The 23298-nt window shown below is 41.7% G+C and overlaps 1 protein-coding gene across 8 annotated transcripts in view; it reads left to right on the top strand.

Moving 5' to 3' along the window:
• LOC131248807 ((S)-coclaurine N-methyltransferase-like) overlaps positions 1 to 16666 on the top strand; it is a 58936-nt gene extending 42270 nt beyond the window's left edge. For 3 of the 8 annotated variants that reach the window (XM_058249270.1, XM_058249271.1, XM_058249275.1), the window contains one exon: positions 16133 to 16666. In XM_058249270.1, coding sequence (XP_058105253.1) covers positions 16133 to 16325 — 193 coding nt within the window. In that variant the 3' untranslated portion in view covers positions 16326 to 16666. Of the gene's footprint in view, positions 1 to 5732; positions 6100 to 13650; positions 13706 to 13818; positions 13898 to 13998; positions 14188 to 16132 lie in introns of those variants that run through there. The other 5 variants (XR_009172468.1, XM_058249274.1, XR_009172466.1 and 2 more) reach the window with 4 other exon arrangements.
• The last annotated feature ends 6632 nt before the right edge of the window (positions 16667 to 23298 follow it).

Raw genomic sequence — 23298 nt, forward strand, 5'->3', positions numbered from 1 at the left:
TTATATCAAAAAGGAGCCGATGGAGTTTTGCTTCGTTGTTTGTCAAAAAAAAAAAAACGAAGCCATGTCAGTCATGAAAGGAGTCCATGAAGATGTTTGTGGAGCTCACCGGCAGGAAGGAAAATGAGGCTTATGCTTAGGTGTTACGGATACTTTTGGCTAGAAATGATGGCCGATTGTGTCCGATATGTGAAAGGCTGTGAGGCTTGCCAAAGGAATGGGCTAGTTCAACGTGTGCTCGCGGCTGAATTACATCTATCATAAAGCCATGGCCTTTTCGAGGATGGGTGATCGACCTGATCGGGCAGATCCATCCACCTTCAACCAAGCTGGATACATTCATCATCATGGCGACCGATTACTTTATCAAATGGGTTGAAGCAAAACCTATGAGGAAGGTTGGTCACGAAGATATCATTAATTTCATAGAGACTAATATCATTGATTGTTTTGGCGTGCCAGAAATCCATTACAATGGACTGAGGTGTTGCCTCCTTGGCCAAGGAAAAGCGTGCTATGGCCGACCGATATGGTATAAAAATCCTACATTCGACCCCATATTATGCTCAGGCTAACAGTCAGGCCGAGGCCAGCAACAAGGTAATCGAAAACATTTTGAGGAAAATAATACGAGGAAATCCACGTGAGTGACATCTTAAGCTATCTGAGGCTTTGTGGGCTTACAGAGTATCACCTCGTACCAGTATAGGGGTTAGCCCATTTATGCTGATTTACGGGCATGAAGCAGTCTTACCTTTGGAAATCATGGTCCCATCATTGCGAGTTGCACATCAATCTCTATTAAGCCCGCCAGAGTTTACAGAAGCGATGTTGGCCGAGCTTGAGGGATTGGATGATGCTCGTATCAAGGTGTTGAATTCCATCATGGCTGACAAAGCGGCTGTTGCCCGAGCATACAACAAAAGAGTTAAAGGAAAAGCCTTTAGGGAAGGAGATACAGTCTGGAAGATGGTCCTGCTTATCGGTCAAAAGGACCGAGCATTAGGAAAATGGTCTCATACATGGGATGGGCCGTATACCATTGAACAGGTCCTGAGGGGAGGAGCTTACCTCCTTAAGGATTTAAGTGGTAATGTTGCTCAGGCACCTATAAACGGCCGATTTTTGAAATAATATTTCCCTCCATTATGAGAAGTCATTAGAAATCGGGCCGAGCCAGTTCAGTAGGAAAAATGAAGTTTTCATTTAATAAAAACCCTGAATAAGGGTCTGTTAAGAATGTTTGAATAAAGGCCCGGAGGCCACCCACTAGGCAAGAGAAAAATATAATAAGAGAAAGAAAAAGAGAGAGGCCAGGCAATGGAGCTATCCATTAGCCCATTTTGCATGAGCAAAAGCCCGAGCAGCTTCAAGCTTTGTGTCCCTCGCCCAGTTCCTCCTCTCGCTCTAGGATGCTCGCTGGCTCACGAGCGCCTCTGGGGAACATTCGATATAAGCTATGCGGTGGTTAATGTCCGCCTGTTCCAAGTCGGCCGATCGCTTCTCAACCTCACTGACCTCAACGTGCCCTTGATAGAGAACTATCTAGGCCTGAACGCAATTAGCTCAGTGCTCTCTAGCCAATTGTGGTTGGGATAAAGCCTGTTGGTATCGGCCAGGTCTTCAAGCAGCCGATCGAGCAAATGCTTCATCGTCCGCAACATTTTTTGATTGGACTCGTGTTCACGAGTCCAGTACAATTGGTTTTTCCAGCTTGTTTCGGAGTGGGCTGGTGTTCTGTACTCGGCACTAAGGGCTGGCAACTGATTCAAAGCGGCTGTACAATGCTCAACCTCTGCATCCGCTGCCGCATATTCATCCCCGAGTCATCCGAGTTCAGAGAAGATATTCAAGATCTCCTGAGGAGGTCTTTCTTTCTCAGGAATATTGTTAATATCCCTGAGAAATGAAAGACGTTCATCTGCTAAGGAAGACGTTCATTTGCTAAGGAGGAGCGCGAGAAGGATTCTATACCTTCGTCAATGATTTCATCTAGAATTTTGAAGGATAAAGTGAAATGATCCATTGAAGATGGAAGCTCGCTTACAAGAATGGTGGTTAAGGTTAGCTCATTTAATTCTTAACTTCTGCTTTTATAGACTAAGATTAAAGAGCAACATTTAATGTGCACGATTATGCCAAGTGACGTTTGGTTACTCGATATTAAAGAAGCCATTCCCGAGATCATGGGTAGGTCACAGGACAAGCGAAACTTGTTCATGAAGCATGGCTCGAAGTCCAGAACGTTTAAATGTTGCGTCCACGTTCTGATGTGTAAGACATGCATCACATAAATTCGATGTGCATACAGCTGAGTCTGAGTTACATCTTATATGAAAACCATGACCTTTTCAAGGATGGGTGACCGACTTAATCGGACAGATCCATCCACCTTCGACTGAGCCTGATATATTCACCATAATAGCAACCAATTACCTTACCAAATGGGCTAAATCCATGAGGAAGATCAGTCATGAGTACATCATCCTTATTATTACAAAAAATATGCAAATGGGTCATCGATCGATCAAAATCATTTTATTTCATCTTTGCTGGTTTTAAAACCGCATGGTTACATGGAATTGGAAAGCTTTTCTGTTAGTAAGGATGACATCAAGGACAAGGCCGATTAATTACAAACTGTAGGGATAAGGAAGAAGAGGATGGAGGGGACAAGCCGTTGATGAAGAAGATGGTCGGGATTATGACCTTACGTCCCCTCTTGGTCGGATGCTTCTACCTCCTTTGCCACTTGTTTTTTTGGTAACAGACAAGCAGGTTTTTCTGGCATAGTTTTATTTGGGATCCACGCGTTACGTTCTGCCGAGTCATCTCTCGACAGATTGATAGAGCCCCACATGACCAAGGACCACAAGCATCTATTCAACCAATACACGGTCAATCTCGCTGGAGATTGACTGGTCTTGCCGAAAAGTTGCTGGGGATCTGGTCAATGGGACCAATCCCTTGATGTTCGGTTGGACTTGGCCTCAGTAAAGCAAATGAACTTGAGCTGAGTCGGCAGCCAAAGTGTTAAGGGAAAGCCCCATCGACCATGGCATCTCATTATTAGCGTAATATGCGCGAGTCCCCAGCATTACGTTCTGCTGAGCCGTCTCTTGACAAAGTCCCATATTCTGGGATAAGGGAGAGAACGGTGAAATGATCGAGTCCGACCGCTGCATCGTCATCTTAAATCGTCGAAGTACTGGGGAAGCCTCCATTACCGTCCGAGTGGACTGGTTATCTATAGAAAGATCAACGATGCTTTGGATGAAAAAGGAACCAATGAGTGCGAAAGAATTTGGGAAGGGATCTAGGCCTAATGGTGATCTTCCCTCCATGGTTTCAGAGCCTAAGGGAGGAAATCCATCGTAGATGGAGATGGAATGGCGAAGGCTGTTGGGTTTGTGAGGACTTGGAGTCTGAAGCCTCTCTTTTATAGACGAAATGAAGTAAAGGAGCAGTTAACGCACATAAAGGAGTGGCGTCAATTGAGTTTTCCAAGATGTAAATGCAGCTGTTTCTAAGGCGTTGGAATACAACAAGATTAATTCCTCCTGATGTGATATATTGCTATAAGCAAATATATGGCAAGTACGATTGAGGATGACTAAGTACCGGGAATCCATATTGCTATACAGAGGGTAGGTGAATCACAAGATGATCACTCATCCTATGTAGTGCGGTCAGGATAGAAAATACACGACATCTAAATGTTGACCAAGGGCTTGGTTACAAGAGGAAGAAAGCAAGAATACTGAAGTCAAGTAAACAAATAAGATCTTTAAGCTGTCAAATTCTGCTGAGGAGGGTCTGCATCTCTGCTTCATTCTTCTCTTTAGTGGGCCCCCAACAGTTTCCCTCCTCAATGAAATGTGGCAAGAAGTGAAGTAATTGATTAACACGAACAGAAACAGAGTGTACTTCGCTCTCGGCCACCTTTTTATCAAAATGGCTTGCCATCGACTGAGTTCGGTATAGATGAATCTGTTCATCTATGAACTCCAGGTCCACTGGGTCAGCCATTTCTTTTGCATAAAAGGCGCTGCCTCGCTCTCATAATTCACCCATCATGTCGGAGTGGTAAGACTACAAAATCCTGAGCATCGATCAGTTGAATTGGTATGCCTGAACACAACGCCACTTGTTGTACCAGTCTCTTTCATATTTGCCACTCATATCGGCCGAGCCCTTCACGGACGCTTCTTGCTGTTTTAGGAAACATGTGTGCACCCCATGGAGATAGCACGATGTCTCGTATTGAGTCTATCATTCAGCTTGGCCGAAGGATGAAGGTTGAGCGAACATGGAGCATCAGTAATGAATCTCCTTACGTCAGATGGCAGAAAGGAGAAAGAGAAGTCTTTCAACCCTTCGTCGAAAATCTCTTGGAGAAAGGACTCAGCTCCAACAATGAGGGAAGGTAGCTCAATAGCCATGGGAACACTCGAATTTGAAAAAGTTATGATGATTTTGGAATTCAATGCTATTTAAATAGTGGGTTCAGAAAGCCCACTATCCGTAGAAGATGTGGCTAGAAGAAACTACACGTTCCAGTTTGCTCGTGGTATGGGCAGTTGAGGCAAGATATTCGGAAGCAGTTCATGTTCAACCAAAAACTAGCGAATGTTCTAGAAAGCGTAATTGCAGACAATTACTCGAGGAATTGAAAGTCTCAAAGTGGCTCGAGGGCCATTCATCCACACAAAGAATGTTACAGATTAGAGGATAAAAATTGTTGAAAGAGTGCTTCGGCCATCGCCATCTGCTTTCTGGCTGCTAATAGCGATGCTTCTCCCCTTACTATTGATCGAGACGCCTGATTCATTTCTTCTGCTTGTGAATGTGTTGTAGCAACTAATCGGAAAATCTCATCCGCAGTCTTAAGCTGCTCCGCACGTTCGTCTGCTAATTGCTGTCTCAATATGATCAGTTTGACCTCCAAAGCTGTAATCCTAATCTCTAAATTCTCGATCCTCGTTTCAGAAGCTCTCGCTGCAACATTTTTTGCCGAGAGTGTGCGGGGCAACTTCTTGCACATTGGCTTTCTTGAGATCGGTCGCTTGTTTCTCAGCTTCAAGATGATCGACAACCGCTTTAGCTTGACAATACATGTCAAGTATACCCTAAAGATCTAGGAGAGACGATGCCTTGATTACCAAAGTTGGGTCTGATTGGGACAACACATAAGCTTTCACACTTCATTTGACTCCCCTTAGTAGCAAACACATGTATTTGCTTATGCAGACCTCTTTTGTGAGATCTCCATAAAGAATGGTGTTTTTAATGTCAAGTTGGAATAGTACCAACCATGGTTAACTATAATTGAGAAAATAACTCAAATGAAATTGAGCTTATCAACTAGAGAGAATGTCTCAGTGTAATCAACTTCGAGAGTTTGTGTATTCCTTAGCATTGATCAATCTTTCAATTATTCCAAGTCAAAACTTAATTACATGCACAATGCACCCACTTATATCCAACAGCATGCATACCAGCCTTAAGATGGGCCAACTTTCTAGTATTGTTACAATGAAGAGCAGTCATCTCCTCTTCCATTGCCTACTTCCACCCCTTATGAGACAGGGCTTCCTGATTTGATTTTAAAACAAAATAGAAGGAGATAGATAATACGATTTTTTTTTTTTAAAAATAAATTTAGAAGACAAACAATGAAAAGAGAAAAATCTAGAAATAGGATTGACATCTACCTTTCCTTTGTGCAATAGGAAGACCAAAAGACTCATGAGGTACAAAATCTGAAGGCTCGAAAGAAGATGCGGTGGATGACAAGTCATGGGCAACTTTATTATCTGCATTCTTCTGTCATGAGTAAAGCTCGAGATGGGTTAAATTGCAGGAATAGACCCGACTTGTGAAAAAAAGTGGCTAGATAGAATGAGCGTAAAGGGGGAGGCATTGGCATTGTATGAGAGTACTAAAAATCATCTATTGTAAGAGTGTTTCCTTCATCTAAAAAGAAAGGTGTCGATTTAAAGAACGTAGCATCGACGCACATGATTTGTTTACGAATATTGGGAATGTAACACTTATAGCCTCTATATTTTGGAATATACAAGAGATACTATTTTATTACACGAGGATTTGATTGATCAAAATGTGACTTTAATTTATGGACAAAGCGCACACACCCAATGACTTAAGAGAGAGAATAATGGAGTCTTAGGAAGTAAAGCAAAATGAGGTAACTGACCTGCTAGAATGGTGGTAGGCATTCGATTTATCAAGTAGCATATAGTGATAAATGATATCACTCCAAAAGACCTTTGAAAATTTCATATGAATTAATAATGCGAAAGTGACAATTCTTCCTTTCAGCAATGTTGTTTTGTTGCAACATGTGAGTGACAGTTTAGAGTCCTTTTGAAAAAGTCTACCTTTCTTTATTGACAATTGCCCATTATATAGGTAGATTACAAGCTATTTAGGGAAGAAATACAAGCTGATCTTCAGCCCCTACCATATATACATCTATCTAAATATACTGTACAGCTAATATATCCTAATTAAGGAAGGAATAAATCTGTATAACTGTCATATCAGTCAAAGCTGTAGATATTAGCTGTAAATCTGCTGTAGATATTAGCTGTAAATCTGCTGTAAATCTGTAAATCTGCAAAGCTGTAAATCTGTAAATCTGTAAATCTGTAAAGCTGTAAATCTGCTGTGTAGATTGATATTTCCTTTGACATCCCCCCTCAAATTGATGCTGGTAAATCGACAAGCATCAATTTGCTAACGAGAAAATGATGGCGCTGACGTGGCATAGATTTTGTGAAGATATCAGCGATCTGCAAAGTTGTGGAGATATGTGGAAGAGTGATGACTTGATGATCATAGGCTTCCCTGATTGAGTGACAGTCAACCTCGATGTGCTTGGTGCGTTCGTTATAGACTGGATTTGCGGCAATTTGGATGGCACTAGTGTTGTCAGCATGGAGTGGAGTAGGATGTACGGGAATGAAACTGAGCTCTGTGAGGAGACCACGCAGCCAAATGATCTCGGAGCATGCTGCAGACATGGCTCGGTACTCGGCCTCAGTAGATGATTTGGAGACGTGGTCCTGCTTCTTGCATTTCCAAGAGATAAGGGCATCACCAAGAAACATACACCAGCCGGTAGTAGATTTCCTGGTGTCTGGGCAGCCAGCCCAGTCAGCGTCACTATAGGCTTGTAGCTGAAGTGAAGAACCGGAAGGGAAGAATAAGCCACGAGTAGGTGTCCCAAGAATGCAGCGAATTATGCGGCGGACTGCAGATAGATGGAGATGCCTCGGTGCTTGCATGAATTTGCTGACGGTATGAACAGCATAAGAGATGTCTGGTCGGGTAATGGTTAGATAGATAAGACTACCAACCAACTTCCGATAGGTAGTAGGATCCTCAAGAAGCTCCCCTTCGTCATGTCGATATTTCACATTAAGTTCCATGGGGGTGTCAACCGAAGTAGCGTTGGTGAGACCGGCTAGCTGAACCAGATCTTGACTATACTTGTGCTGATGCAAGAGGAGACCGTGCGGCTGATGATGCACCTCCGAACCCAAGAAATAGGTGAGCTGGCCAAGATCTTTCATGTGAAATGTAGAATTCAACAAAGTCTGAACCGCAGAGATTGCCTCCAAGTCAGAGCCAGTGATGACGATATCGTCCACATAAACAAGGAGGACGACGATACCTGTGGATGTCCTTTGTAGAAAAAGAGAGGAGTCATACTGACTTTGAGTGAAAGAAAAACTAAGCAAAGTGGATCGAAACTTCTCAAACCATACTCTTAGTGCCTGCTTCAAACCATACAAAGAACGTTTCAGTTTGCAAACATCAGTAGGTGAGGAAGTGGGCATACCAGAGGGAAGTTTCAAGTAAACGTCTTCCTTGAGATCACCGTGGAGAAATGCGTTCTTAACATCCATTTGATGTAAGGGCCAGGATTGGGATGCGAAGAGCGAGTATAGTTCGGACAGTGGTCATTTTGGCGACCGGTGCAAAGGTCTCATCATAGTCGAGACCATATTCTTGTTTGTTGCCAAGTGCCACTAACCGAGCTTTGTAACGATCTATGGACCCATCGGAATTAAGCTTGATAGAAAACACGAACTTACTGCCAAGGGGTTTCACGGAGGAGGGACATGGAACAACATCCCATGTTTGGTTTTCTTCAAGTGCGAGAAGTTCGGTTTCAATTGCTTTTCGCCAACACTCATGCTCCATTGCCTGTTTATAAGATGAAGGAAGAGAAATAGACGACAAAGTGGCTGTGAAGGATGAAGGAGAAGAGAAACCAAACCTATCTGGGGGTCTACGAACCCGAGTACTGAGTCGGAGAGAGGGAGGTGCAGGTGTTGAAACAAGCAGCAATCGGGGAAGAAGCTTGAGGGGGCTCAGGAGGTGCTGAAGGTTGGTGGGAAGTGGCGGTGGAGCGTCGTCGATACACTAGGAGAGGTTTAGAAGGGACTGGATCTGCAAGAGAGTTAGGAAACATAGGCAAAACAGAAAATGAAGGAGAAACATGATCCTGATGGGTAGAAAAGAAATATTGATTTTCGAAAAAAATCACATTTCTAGAAACTCGAATGCGACATAGATTTGGATCATAGCAAAGAAAACCTTTCTGCTGTACTGAATATCCTAGAAAAGCACATTTAATTGACTGAGCCGTAAGTTTTGTGCGTTCATGTGCAGGAAGATGAACATAACAGACACAACCAAAGGTACGAAGGTTAGAATAAGTTGGAGGGTGACCAAATAACCTGGTGAAAGGTGAGTCATGGTTCAATGTGGGAGAAGGCAATTTGTTAATGAGATGGACAGCAGTGGAAAGAGCTTCACACCAAAATCGAGAGGGCGTGGAAGATTCTAACAGAAGAGTGCGAACCACATCAAGAAGGTGACGGTTCTTCCTTTCACCACTCCATTTTGTTGAGGTGTCGAAGGGCAAGACCGTTGAGAGATGATGCCATGATTCTGTAGGAAGTCCTGAAACAAATGAGACATATACTCACCCCCATTGTCAGAACGAAGGATTTTGACATGGGCCGAAAATTGTGTCTGAATATATGCATGAAAAATCTTAAAAACAGAAAATACTTCGTCTTTGGAATGAAGGAAATAAATCCATGTGAAACGACTATAGTCGTCAATAAAAGTGACAAAGTATTTGTAATTAGCATGCGAAGTGACTGGTGCCATACCCCACACATCACTATGTATCAGATCGAAAGGTTTGACAACATGCGGTGTGTGAAAAGGAAAGGGTAGAGTTTTACTTTTGCCAAGTCTGCAAGAATTGCAATCAAACTGAACAACACTAAGGGATGGTGTTTCATTATTCCCAAGAAAACCAGATTTCAATAAAGCATGAAGTACATTAGAGTTTGGATGTCCGAGACGTTTATGCCACGCTCGGTAATCAACATGAGCAGAATTACAAGTGACAAAAGGCAAAGAAAAAGAAGACAAAGGAAATTGAAGAGGAAAAAGACGTCCCACTTTAGGCCCCCTCGCGATCATCCGCCCTGACTGTTGATCCTGCACAACACAACCAGATTTAGAAAACTCTACTTTACAATCATTATCAACTAACTGACCGACAGACACAAGATTGGTGGTAAGATCGGGAGATACGAAGACATCAGTGAGAGAGGAGGAAACATCATCAGTGGCCGTGATAGGTAAATGATTGCCATCAGCAGTATGAATTTTGAGATTTCCAAAATATTTGTTTACATTGGTAAGAGAAGCAGCATTGTTTGTCATATGATGGGAAGCCTCGGAATCAAAGTACCAAGGAGATGATGTAGTGAAGGGTTTACCTGAGAGTTCTAAAGCTGAAAATGCAGAAATGATCATTTGTTGAATCATGTCAGGGGTCACGGGTTGGACTGAAACGGGAGCAGGAGCAGGAGCACTTTGTGTTGTATTCACCAAACTACCCGCACTAGAAGAGCCAACTGAGATAGTATATGCTGTCTCCGATTTCTTGGGGGGTCGAGTTGGGCATTCCTTGATGATATGGCCATCCTTTTTGCAATAGTTGCAGAATTTTCGGGGACAGTTTGCAGCATAATGACCAAATCCCTTGCAACAGAAGCACTGAACAGTGCTCATATCCCTGCTTCGTGGCCTGCCTTGTGCTGCATAGGCTACAGGAACAGATGTAGATCGTCGTTGTTCCATGGTGGTTTGAGTGAGAAGGCGCTGTTCCTCGCGAAGAAGATCATTTAGGCATGTATCCAAGGAGGGGACAGATTCTCGGTTCATAAGATTGGATCTGGTGCCTTCAAATTCAGACCTTAGTTTCATTAGAAATTGATCCCTCTGAGTAGTTTCATGGACAGATTGAACAGAACTAAGACCTTCGGATGGTAAGTCAGCATAAACTATATCAGTGTATTCAGCCCAAAGATTAGTGAATCTAGAGTAAAAATCAAAGATAGAAAGACTATCCTGTTGGAGAGTGGCCAATTCATGTTCAAGCTGGAAACGACGAGCAGTGTTTTGTTGACTGTAGACCTTCTTCAGGTATGTCCACATCTGAGCTGCAGTCTGAGAAGATCGAAGGTTCAAGATGATGTTGGGTTCAACGGATCCCAAAATCCATGCCATAACTTGTGCGTCCTTGACTTCCCACTTGGCGTGTCGGTCTTTGTCTTTGTCTTTGTCAGGAGCTAGGTTACTGCCATCAACATGTCCCCACAGCTCCTTACCTTTGACGAAAATCCTGAAATGAAACGCCCAAGCAGAGTAGTTCTTGCCATTGAAACGAATCAAAGAAACATCAGACTTATCGGAAGACATGAGGTCAACAGAACTAGAACAAGAATAACCGAGACTAAGAAACTTGAGAGCACGAGACAAATGGAAATTTAGAGCTATAGCTCTGATACCATGACAGTTTAGAGTCCTTTTGAAAAAGTCTACCTTTCTTTATTGACAATTGCCCATTATATAGGTAGATTACAAGCTATTTAGGGAAGAAATACAAGCTGATCTTCAGCCCCTACCATATATACATCTATCTAAATATACTGTACAACTAATATATCCTAATTAAGGAAGGAATAAATCTGTATAACTGTCATATCAGTCAAAGCTGTAGATATTAGCTGTAAATCTGCTGTAGATATTAGCTGTAAATCTGCTGTAGATATTAGCTGTAAATCTGTAAATCTGTAAATCTGTAAAGCTGTAAATCTGTAAATCTGTAAAGCTGTAAATCTGCTGTGTAGATTGATATTTCCTTTGACAGTGAGCACATGATGTTTGATCCCAAATGGCATGTTCAAATATCTAGGAATTAAATGAATTTGATACATAATCTTTATCATTGTCAGATTGAAGCACACACAACTTAGAATTGAATTGATTTTGCACCTCGACATGAACTATTCTAAAAATTGAAAATAACTTGTATCGATCTTTCATTAAATAAAGCCAAGTCATTTGAGAGAAATATCATCAACAGAAGTAATAAAATACTTATACCTAGGGCTGAAAGTCGGGCGAGTTGGGTCGGGTTGGTGCTCGACCCTAACCCAACCCAAGGTTCCTATACCTCAACCCTAACCCAACCCAACCCAACCCAATCTCGGGTTGGGAATTCTCAACCCAAGCCCAACCCAAGGGGGCTCTGTCGGGTTGATCGGGTTGGTCAGGTGTATACGTGCTAATATTTTCGTTATTACATTAGTTTATTATATTTCAATATAAGACTCATTTTTTGTATCTATGATTTTATTAACTATATATGTGATTATTCATCATAAAGAACTTCATTTTTTTTCTTTAAAAAATCAAGCTAAAATATAGGACAACTACTCCTTTAAAAGTCATGTAGCATAGCACGCAATATATTTGGGAGAGAGAAGTCCGGCATATCTTGTTAGCTTGAGTCCTTGGAAATGACGTGGACAAATGAGACCCGACATCACTAGTGTGCCTTCGACACAAATGATCCACACTCAATTATAATTTATAAGTAAATAATATATTGATCGGGTTTGGGTTGGGTCGGGCAACCCGAGACCTCAACCTGAGCCCAACCCAAGTTTTATCGGGTTGGTGTTTGTATAGCCCAAGCTTGAGATCGGACCCAATATATCCTGCGAGCCCAACCCAATGTCGGGTCGGTCACAGGTCGGTCGGGTTGAACCCGCCCAACTTTCAGCCCTACTTATACCTTGATATACTAGAAACTCGAATAGGACCCTAAATATCTAAATGAACTAAAGCAAATGGAACATTACTGCACTTTTCCACTCATGGGAGAATAGAGACCATTTGGTGTTTACTCAACTCACGTACCTTACATTCTAACTCTAACACACTAGACAATGGTGGAGCAATACTATTGAGACTTGTCAAAGTGGTTGACCAAGACGAAAATGCCACTAGCGACTTCGAGGAGAGACTTGTTACACGATTGCTCTAGCTAGCTCACAATCAAGATAGTAAAGGCTACTGCATTGATACTCTCAACCAATCCCTTTCTTTGTCCTAGATACTGAAAAACATAATGTGAAGGATAAGATGTTATATAATAATAAGAGATTTAGTGAGTTTACTAAGTAAGACTAAATGGGCAATTAGGGACATAAAGAATAGAAGATATGAAAGTGAGGGACTAGCATGAACCGTACCCACTCTACTATTTTAGATAGGGTACCATTTGCCAAAGTAACAGAGGAACTTAACAAAGGTGTAGTGAAGGAAAAAAACACTGTATGCACCTGTCATGTGATTAGATGCTCTAGAATCAATCGGAATAGGAGAATGCGAAGCTAAATAAGTTATACCCGAGTTTACAAATATTGCCAAAGAGGAAGAGAAGGCACTAAAGGTATGACAAGTCTTCAATAAGTTTGTATACTCATTCTTAGGGAACATGACCACATCTCCTGAGGTAGTACATGACTAAGATGCAGTCATGGAACTAGTTGGACGAGCTCCACCATTATCTTTAGAATAAGAGGACTAATTAGCGATTAGCTCAGGTTGGTTTCCCACGGATATCCCAACACCTCTCCACTGTGTGATTAGTTATTTCATAATGAGTACACTTCCGAGGCCCAGGACCTCTATCATGATCCCCACCAAAATCATTATGACCACCTCCACCACTTTAATAACCTCATCCACCATGACCTCCTTCTCGTCCAGCAGACGATGACACTAATGTAGATTTGCCATCGGTTTGATATTAGAACCAACGGATACACGCTGAAGATAGGCAAAGACTTCATTTAATTATGAAATTATCTTTACCACCCAAGATTTATGCACGCACTGGCTCATATTTTAGTTTTAAACCAGATTGGAACTTAGCCACATGAAACTTTTCACATTGTTGTCTCTGCTTCTCTACATCGTTAGTAAGCATCTAATACACATTCAACTATTCCCACATTCCATGAGTTTTGAAAAATATTCGCCTAGGGATGTATCCCCTTGTTGGAATATGAAGATTTCTTTGAACAACTGATACATAAGTGTGTGTTTGGATTGGCAAAATACATCAGTGTATTGTGATGCTTTCAAGTTTACTACATGCTGCTTGGATAAGGAGGGAAAATGCAGTCTTGCAGTCCCTTTATATGTTGGATGTAATGCGCCTGATTTTGGTGAATCCAGGGCTGCATTACACCTGAATTCGACATTCATTTGGAAATGATCATTGCTACTATTGGTGGTCCGGGGGGTTATGTTTATTCCCGTGCCCACTTCTCCCTCTATATAAAGATGCCATGTTGCAAACAAGTAAAAACAAAAGCCTTTTTCTCCATGATACCATGGTTGCAGTGGTATAGGACCAGCGTCAATACCTCAATATGGTTAATTGAATCTACGCAAGGTCAGAGGAAGGGCCAGTAAGACCAAGGTATGAAATGCCACATCTCCTTTCTCTGCTTTCTGAAGAAAATGGAATGAGGGTGTTAATAATGGGTTTTGTTTGACTGACTGTTAAAGTTTTTGTCATAGCCAATCCAAAACGGCATGAACAAGACATCCTAATGGGTCTGGATTACAACGCTAAGAGGTGGACATCCGCATAGACCTTCGTCGCACCATGAACTCCTACTCCGGATCAAGGCTTCTCAGCCCACGATTGATGGCTAATCGGATGCCACTGCCATTACCTGGCCTATGACTGGCGATGTTGAAGTCATGGTAGGTGCTAGTTGATTGGATGCCACTGCCATTCCACATATTTAACAGCTTCACAGTTAAAAGGATAGAACACGCACATTATAAAGGGTTTTGGAACCATTGAAATTGACAATCAGGATTGTGGATTGTCAATGGTCATCTAGTGTTGACAATGTTAACAAATTCAACTTCTCATATAATCTCTTCACATGGTCAAAATAACTTCTCCTACACAGTGGAACTGGCCATTGGGATGCTGAATAGGGATTTTTTGAATGGGAACACCATACGTAGTGTGAAATCATTTACCCAGCTCAAGAGCTTCCTGTCAAACCATGGAACGGTGGAATTTCGTCTGGTTTCCCTCCATTTCCCTCCTATTTAAGTAATACCATACTAGGGCTTCGATACACCCAAATTTTAGACAATACTGGTTGACACCGTAATCATTGCTTCATACGATCACATTACGGTGTATTCGGCCCAGCCAAGCATGCCCTAAGAGAGACGTTCTTCTCTAACAAATACATCTCTTGTGGAGTATCACAGACTTCTTTTGCCATATCCAAAAATATCACATTCTTAGTCATGGATGATTCCATATTGTTTCATAGTTGTGTTATAATCTGAGAAATCTCGTGAATCCATTCATCATACTTACTATCCCTTTCATCCAGTTTCTCCATGGTCAAGCCTTTATTCACTTAAGAGTAATAAAAACGAAAATTTCAAAATTACCTTTCACTTTTACAATTTACACTATAAGCCACAAAAAATATAAAATATGCATAAGAAGAAAACAAAAACACAAAAGGAGGATTAAGTGGGTCGTATTTTCACACTGCTCATATTAACCATCTTCAACAAATTTAATAATAAAATTACCTATAAAAGCTAGTGAGGAAAAATGTATATTCACAATGACTAAGGCTTTGTTTCATAGACGCCTAAAAATGAGTTAATCTAATTTTAGTTAATAGTAATTATGTATTAGAGATCTTGTCTCAAATACATAATGAGTTAATGTTAACAATATAATTGTGTATTAGATATCAAGATCTCTAATACGTAATTACTATTAACTAAAATGAGATGACCCCATTTTTAGACATCTACCAAACAGGGTTTAAAGCTATCAAAAGATTAACTTAGGGGACTAAGCTCCCTCAGTCTTTACCGTGAGGATTCTAACCCTTTTGGATGATAACCATTGTCTTATATTTTTTTTCTTCTTAGTTTGATAAATTTAGAATTGAGTAATAGTCTTATGATAATTAGAGCTGTACACGAACCGAGTTAGCTCGGTTAGCTCGCTCGACTCGACTTGAAAAAGCTCTATTCGACTTGGTTCGAAACTGAGTTCGAGTCGAGTCGAGCTGATTTTTTGAGCTTGAAAAAATTTTGAACTCAGTTCGAGCTTGCTTGAGCTCGACTTGACTCGAATCTAACCCCAACTCGAATCGAACTCGGATCGAACCAGTTCGGTGACTTGGTTATTTTTATATTGATGTTGCTCACCAAGTGTTTGATGAAATGACTCAATGAAGTGTCGGCTGGTGGCGAGGAAGGTATGGATATGAAACAAATACCCTTGTATCTTGATTTTGATATTGCCTGCTGAGTGTTTGATGAAATACCTGCAAATTGATGTTGCTGTTTTACATACCGTGAGAAATTGAAGGTATACTCAATGTGTTTGTGAAAATGCCGCACAGGCTCGATCTTGGCTCGAACTCAGCTCGAACTGGCCCGAGCCGCTGACCGAACCGAGCTGAGCTGGCTAGTCAGGCTCGAGAACCAAGCGGAGAGGAGTTTGAGCTGGGGTCAGCTAGTGGCCGAGCCGAGTCAAGCTGTGCCAAGCTCAACTCGGTTCAACTCGTGTACAACTCTAATGATAATAATGATTCTTGATAAATGTTGATCTTTATGCATCATTTTAAGAAGGTCAAAACATGTTGTGTTGCAGTGAAGAGTGGCTTAAAAGAATGGACAAGAACTCAGCTTCCATAACACCAATAATGGAATCCACATACGGCAAGGAATCGGCTACCAAGTGGACCGCCTACTGGCGAACGTTCTTCATTTCAGTTGCTGAGCTCTTTGGGTACAATGATGGAGAAGAATGGATAGTCGCGCATTTCCTATTCAAAAAGAAGTAGAAAAGTTGTAGTCTCTTGTCGTGACTTTCTCACTTCTTATTTGAAGCATATTCATTTCAATGCCCTTCCAGTGGCTTTTTCTTTCAGAACTTATGATGCGTTCTCCTTTCCATGGAGAAGACATTCCTGAAAGTCCATTTAAAAATAAAGAGACTAGTTCTTTTAGAAAAGACTAGATGACCAATGGTCTAACAGAAGTTATGACCCTTGATAGTGGAATGGTGGAACCAGATTCATGCAACTGAGCCCAATTAGTTGGGATAAGACTTAAATGTTCTTGTTGGTGATGAAACTTTCTTTTGAAAAAAAAAATAATATACAACTGGCAGTTTAGGCTTTGATATTAAGTAAAAAATATGCTTCTTTTTTTTATTCAAACACACGCACGCACACCCCACACGCTCACGCTAGTGGAATTTCACCACATATGGATACTCAAACCACCCGACCGGGTGTTGAAACTCCTGAGACTCTACCACCCGAGCTATGTTACATCTTACCATGATATGTGTCTGTGTACGCACACACATACATGTGTGTGTGTGTGTGTGTGTGTGTGTGTGTGTGTGTGTGTTCAGGTCAAGCTAAACTGAAAGCAGCAGGATTCGCCCATTCATCAATCAAGTCTCCATAGTGGATTAGTCTTACCTAAAACGCATGGCTTTGTATTTTTACCAATTAAAAATGGACTTTTGCAATTTTCCTCTTTACCCATTCATTTTCAAATAAGCAGTGAGAAAGTATGTTCAAATAAATATGATTTTTAGGCTATATTTATAAGCAATAGGGGTTGCTAGATGCAAGGTTGACTCTACACCTATAATCATATTGATGGCAATGAAAGCTTAGAAGCTGCTTCAAAGGGTTGTGAAAAATCTACTTCTCCAAAATCTGGCGAAGACTACCAAAAAATACTGACTGATCTCGCTAGAAGTGAAAACATTCATAACCACAATCCTCCTTATTGAACTCTAAAGGTTGTTGCTGCCTTCCCAAAAATTTGTCAAAAAGAAAATGATAACCATCTATAATATAATAATAATAATAGTTCCCAGAGAAGAGATGCAAAAAAATGAGCACAGCCCGCCGAATGAGTAACAAAAAAGGGAGGGACATGCACCAGATGCATAGCAAACAAGAGAGAAATGTTAAACCAATCCTTGCCTAAAACAATTATAATCAGTCCATGCCCTAACACCTTAACATGAAAAATTACATTTTGTGATAGGAATCAACATAACAATACTCTTCTCATTGTACCTAATACACTATTAGAGTTGGGCACTATTTGTAAGACCTGTAACTTCACGAGACCTTCCATACGCTTCAACTTTGGCACTGACATGTTTTAGGTGGACTAGATCGATGAGTTTTGATCGCGACTTTATTTTAGTATCACAACAACTTGAGACTTGTATTCTATCGACTATACGAGCGCTATGATTCTAACGCCGTGCGGCACGCCCCATTGCGACCCCATATTAGAAGTTACAGTTTTGGTACAATTTGAGATTGGCTACGCAATGCATGCGGGCCCCACTTGCACAAATTCTAAAGTTGTCCAATCAATCCATCAATCAATCAAGCCATTAATCAACCCATCCCCTCTCTCTCCCTTATCAGTCAAAGAAGCACATACCCTTGCCCATGCCAAGCCATTGCTCTCTTCTAGAGAGAGAGAGAGAGAGAGAGAGAGAGAGGAAATCGGACTGCGTACTGAGTTACTCAGTACACTTTTATGGTACTGAGTAAACTCAGTTGGGCCTATCATGAATGTGTGTGGGTTATCCACGTCGTACATCCATTTTTCTAGCTAATTTTAGTGGTTGAGCCAAAAATTGAAGCATGCACAAAGCTCAAGTGGACCACACCATAGGAAACAGTGGGAATAATGACTTCCACCGCAAAAAACCTTGGTAGGCCCCACAATGATGTTTATTTGTCATCCAACCTGTTCATAAGATCACACAGACATGGATGAAAGGAAAACACAAATAACAGATTGACCCAAAACTTCTGTGGCCCCCAAGAAATTTTCAAAGGTATAATTTCAATTTACACTGTTTCCCGTGGTGAGGTCCACTTGAGATTTGGATATAATTTATTTTTGGTCTAAAGCCCTCAAATTATCTTTTAAAATGGATGGATGGAGTGGATAAAATATGTAAATCATGGTGGACCCCACAGAGTTTACTCAGTACGCTTAGCGTGCTGAGTTACTTAGTACGCATTCCGTGTCTGAGAGAGAGAGAGAGAGAGAGAGAGACAGAGAGAGAGATGGTTTGAGAGAAAGAGAAAGCTAAGATTATGGAGAGATCTAGAGGTTAAGAGGAAGAGAGATTAGAAAAGAGAGATTATATGATATTAGGAGTGAAGAGGAGCTTGGTGGACCGTCCAATCGCCGTTCCAACCATTCATTCGATATTGTGAGTGCATGGGAAGATAAAAAAACCATTCCTTTCTTTGTGTTATCCCATTTTTTGTGGGCCTATAAGGGTGGGACCCACCTTGAGCATGTACGGAGTGTATAGTGGATCCCATAGTGGCGGGGTCCACTTTGATGGCTGGATCTTCTTCCCTTATTTTTCTTCTTTCCCTTTCATTTCCCTTTCTCCTTCTTCCTTTGATGATGTTGTGGGGCCGACAAGTGGGCCACACTGTTGGAGAGCATGCTCCACACGCTATCATACTAATTTATGTGGGCTACCGTGATATTTATTTTCCATTTAACCCATGGATTTGATCACATGGTTTTAAATGGTGGAAAAACACCAAGATGGGGTTGATCCAAAGCTCCTTAGCCCATGAGCTGGCCAATCTGATGGGACGGAGTGGATTCCTCTAGGTGGGCCCACTACCATTTAAACAAAAGAGTGAGAGAGAGAGTCGGACGTTGGAGCACGTTCGCTGGATGCTGCGTCCCTGTTGACGCAGCCCCTCCGTGGGCGTTGGGAGGTGGCTCACTCATGGGTCCCACTATATGGTGTATAAATCACATCCACGCCGTCCATCCAACTCCCCAGCTCATTTTAGTACTTGAGTCCAAAAATCATATCTCAGGTGGGTTAACCCTGAGTAGCAATGGGCTGGAGAGCCCAAGCGTCAATGACGCTGTGCTTCAGTAAACAGAATTTACATTGCGGGGAGTTGGGAAGTGGGTTGCCACACTCGTGGGACTCACCTTGATTTATTTCTTATATCCACACCGTCCACCTGTTTACCCACCTCATTAATGGGTTAAAGCAAAAATTGAAGCTGATCCAACCCTCAGGTGGACCACACTACAGGAAACGGTGGAGCTGGGAACACCCACGTCAGATTCATGCAAACGTGGGAGGGGTGTCCCCCTCGTGGGACCATATCGGCATATTTTATAGATCCACACCGTTCATCTGTTTCTAAATATCATTTTAGACCATAGACCGAAAATTGAGAAAGATCCGATATTTAGGTGGGCCGCACCGTGGGATATAATACCTGTTGTTGAAACCTTTCAAGGCCCACCGTCGGATTCATGTTCTTCCAAACCAGCCCAAGCCAGGGCCTATTGGACACCACTCGAGTTGGCCATTTCGGTGGACGAAGTAGATCATCCAAATGCGCCCCAACTGTGTGATAAAAAATAATAAACAAAAAATACAATGCCAGCAACAGACTGGAGCTATTGAAAGCGTCCAAAGGGGCGGACGCCCTCCAGGGGCGTGGAGTCGGGTCCCACTCGTGGGACCATCATGGTATATATGTTTCATCCGAGCCATTCATCCTTTTTGCCAGATCATTTTAGGCTCTCAGGTGGACCTCACTGAGGGGAACAGTTGGGCAGGGGAGGGCTGCCCCTTTTTGCAACAATTCCACCTTGATGTTTATGTGCGATCCACACTGCCCATCCGATTTTGTCAGATTGTTCTAGGCCTTGGGCCCTATAATGAGACCGATCCAAATCTTACCCCAGCTCGAACTCAGCTTGGCTCACTTCGGCAAGCAACTCGGCCCAGTTCAAATTAAGTTCGAGCCTATGCGACATTTTCTCAAACACAGAGTGCATTTTTAATTTCTTACATAATGCAAAACAGTAATAACAATTTACTGGTATTTCATCTAACACTTGATGGGGTAGCATCAAAATCAAGATATAAGGGCAGTTTTATAATGTAAAGTTGTTGTTGTTGTTGTTGTTGTTGTTGTGATTTGTTTCGTATCCATTCCTTCCTCGCCACCATCCAATCCTGTGAAGAATGTATACACCCGAAACAACACTTCGTTGAGTCATTTCATCAAATACTCAACAAGCAACGTCAATATCAAAATAACCGAGTCACCGAGCTGCTTCGATTTGAGTTAAGTCGAGCTCGGGCAAGCTCGAACTCGAGCTCCAAAAACCACCTTGACTTGGTCTGAATCCAATTTCGAGCCGAGGCAAGTCAAGTTGAGCAAGCTGACCGAGCTAACTCGACTCGTGTACAACTCTAATCTTAGGTGATCCGCACCACAGGAACTGTGGGGGTGGAAATCTAATTGTTTTGGGATTTCCTTAAATTTGGAATTCCTTGGATTTGGGAATCCCCTGGATTTTGGATTCTTTAGATTTGAAGTTCTCTTAGATTTGGGATCCCTAGATTTCTGGAATCCCTTGGCTATGTTTAGCACCTCGGATTCAAAATCCTTATAATCCTAAGGTGATATGCATAATATATTTACAAGGGTTTGTATTTAATTATTAAATCAACGTTAATATTTCTAATTAGTGTACATATGTAATGTTGACACTATAGTTGTAATAAATCTGTTAAAGCATTTACTTTGCCTAAAATGATGAAATTCTAAGACTTGGATGTGCCATAAGCACAGAATCACATCCTAATGACTAACCAACGATCCATGACCATTGTTTACGTTAGCAATGTTTAGACAGTACAGATCATACTATTAAAGTAATTATAGTGATGTCGTTGATAATATAATTATTTAGGGATATCATCAATGGGCCATGTGCCTAATAGATTGGTAGCCTAGTGGCACACATGTTGCACATGTGGGTGTCCACCTCGGGTCATTCCCAATGGGCCCCATCTTGGCATATGTATTTTATCCATGCTTTATATCTAATTACTAGAGTTTTTATGTACAAGCTACATGAAGAGCTGATGTTAGTCTAACGTGGGCCACACCACATAAACCTCTATATTTTTAGTGGGGCCTGTCATTCGGGTTTCAATATTTGTATATGATGTGCCAATTAAGGTCGATTATCTCATGATATTCTGATAACATACTAGTGTACTTGGCCTGATAGGATACACTAATAACATGCTTAGTGTAATGATATCATGTCAAGTTATATGCTCATACACATCATTTGTAAGCCTGTTGTGGATAATAATTATTTATAGCATATGCCATTCGACTTGAGATGCTTAAGCAACTCTATATGAGATAGGGTCGTCCCACATGATTGCACGGTATGCGCATTTTTGGTGCATGACTTGGATAGTATGACTCATGCATTTCGCATCTTGTATGTAATGATCACTTTTACACCTTAGCGACATCGGGGTAGTGGCCGTCACAGACATGCAGTGAATGGCCGGATTTGGATACTGAAAATATGTGTTCTAGCACTTGGCGGCTATGGATGTCCTTGAGTGAAAGTCCCTAAACCCCATGGTACTAGCAAAATGCTTCAACATTGACACCGAGTGGATAATATAAGTGTCCAAGTATTAAATACCAGTAGGCCACATCTCTCACTATGTCAAGGTCGGTTGGAAAGGGGTGTGACCTTATTCACCCAGGTGTAGGGGGCTATAAGTTAGGTTGAGTCTAACCAGCTCGTGAAATGAGTCCGCTATTGATGAGCTGGGTGGGCATTGGCATACCACTGACGGGTGAATAGTGAGGTCTCTTCTACTCACTTGGTCATGCGCACGATGGGCGATAACCATTGTTGAAGTGTACTAGACACGATGATGTTTTCGGTAACGAACTGTTCTGATATGCGGACTAGATGAGGATTGGCTTGTTTGCGTTGCACCTCTCATTCGTGTAATAGACCATAATGACACTCGACCATAGGCCTTGTATTGCATAGCTTTGTAATGGCTAACAACATTCATGGACTTGATAGGTTAGCCCTCCATCATCTTCCGCATACTCTGAAATCTGTATTTGTAAGTGCTTATATTTGTAGTACACATCAAATTATCAAATTTCGTAGACAAAGATACCAGTTAGATCGCAAGTACACTACATTAGCCTATGATAACTCGTGCTTATATTTGTAGTACACATCAAATTATCAAATTTCGTAGACAAAGATACTAGTTAGATCGCAAGTACACTACATTAGCTTATGATAACTCGTGAAGATTGACTCAACATCTCAAGACTTAAATGACGTTGCTCGGTTTTAAGTTTATCAAGATTAGAAGATCTCTATATAGGCTAATGACTAGGTAGAATGACCCTAGAAAGACCCTAGGTTAGGTGCTTTCAAAAAATGATTAATGTGAGATAACTTCTGTATAAGTTCATTGAAGTTCGGACAACCTAACTTCAGGTTCGGCCAGCTCAACTTACTTCGTCTAACCTAATTTCAGGTTTTGGTAATTTATCAGATTTGAAAAATTGAAAATTTTGTTGCAAATTCGGCTAGCCCAATTGTAAGGCCCGTATCTTAGACCGTACTGTTTCGTAGGCTTCCGCGTTCCTCCTAATCGAATTCCGGCAACCCTCGACCCATATCCGAAGTTTGTGCGCAATCCTAAGCCGAGTCCTGCAAACCAAAGTCGCCTCGACTTGAGACTTATACCCAAGCGACTGTGCCGTCGTCGGGGTTCTGATGCCGCGTCTCGCGCACTGGTCCGATACCCAGGCCAAGAGATGTGGGCCCGCGTTTAGTTTGAGGAAAACACCGCACATGTGAATTCCGAGAGAATCTCTACAACATATCACCTCAGTCAATCAATCAATCCCA

The sequence above is a fragment of the Magnolia sinica genome, chromosome 6 (assembly GCF_029962835.1).
Source record: "Magnolia sinica isolate HGM2019 chromosome 6, MsV1, whole genome shotgun sequence".
Taxonomy (NCBI): Eukaryota; Viridiplantae; Streptophyta; class Magnoliopsida; order Magnoliales; family Magnoliaceae; genus Magnolia; species Magnolia sinica.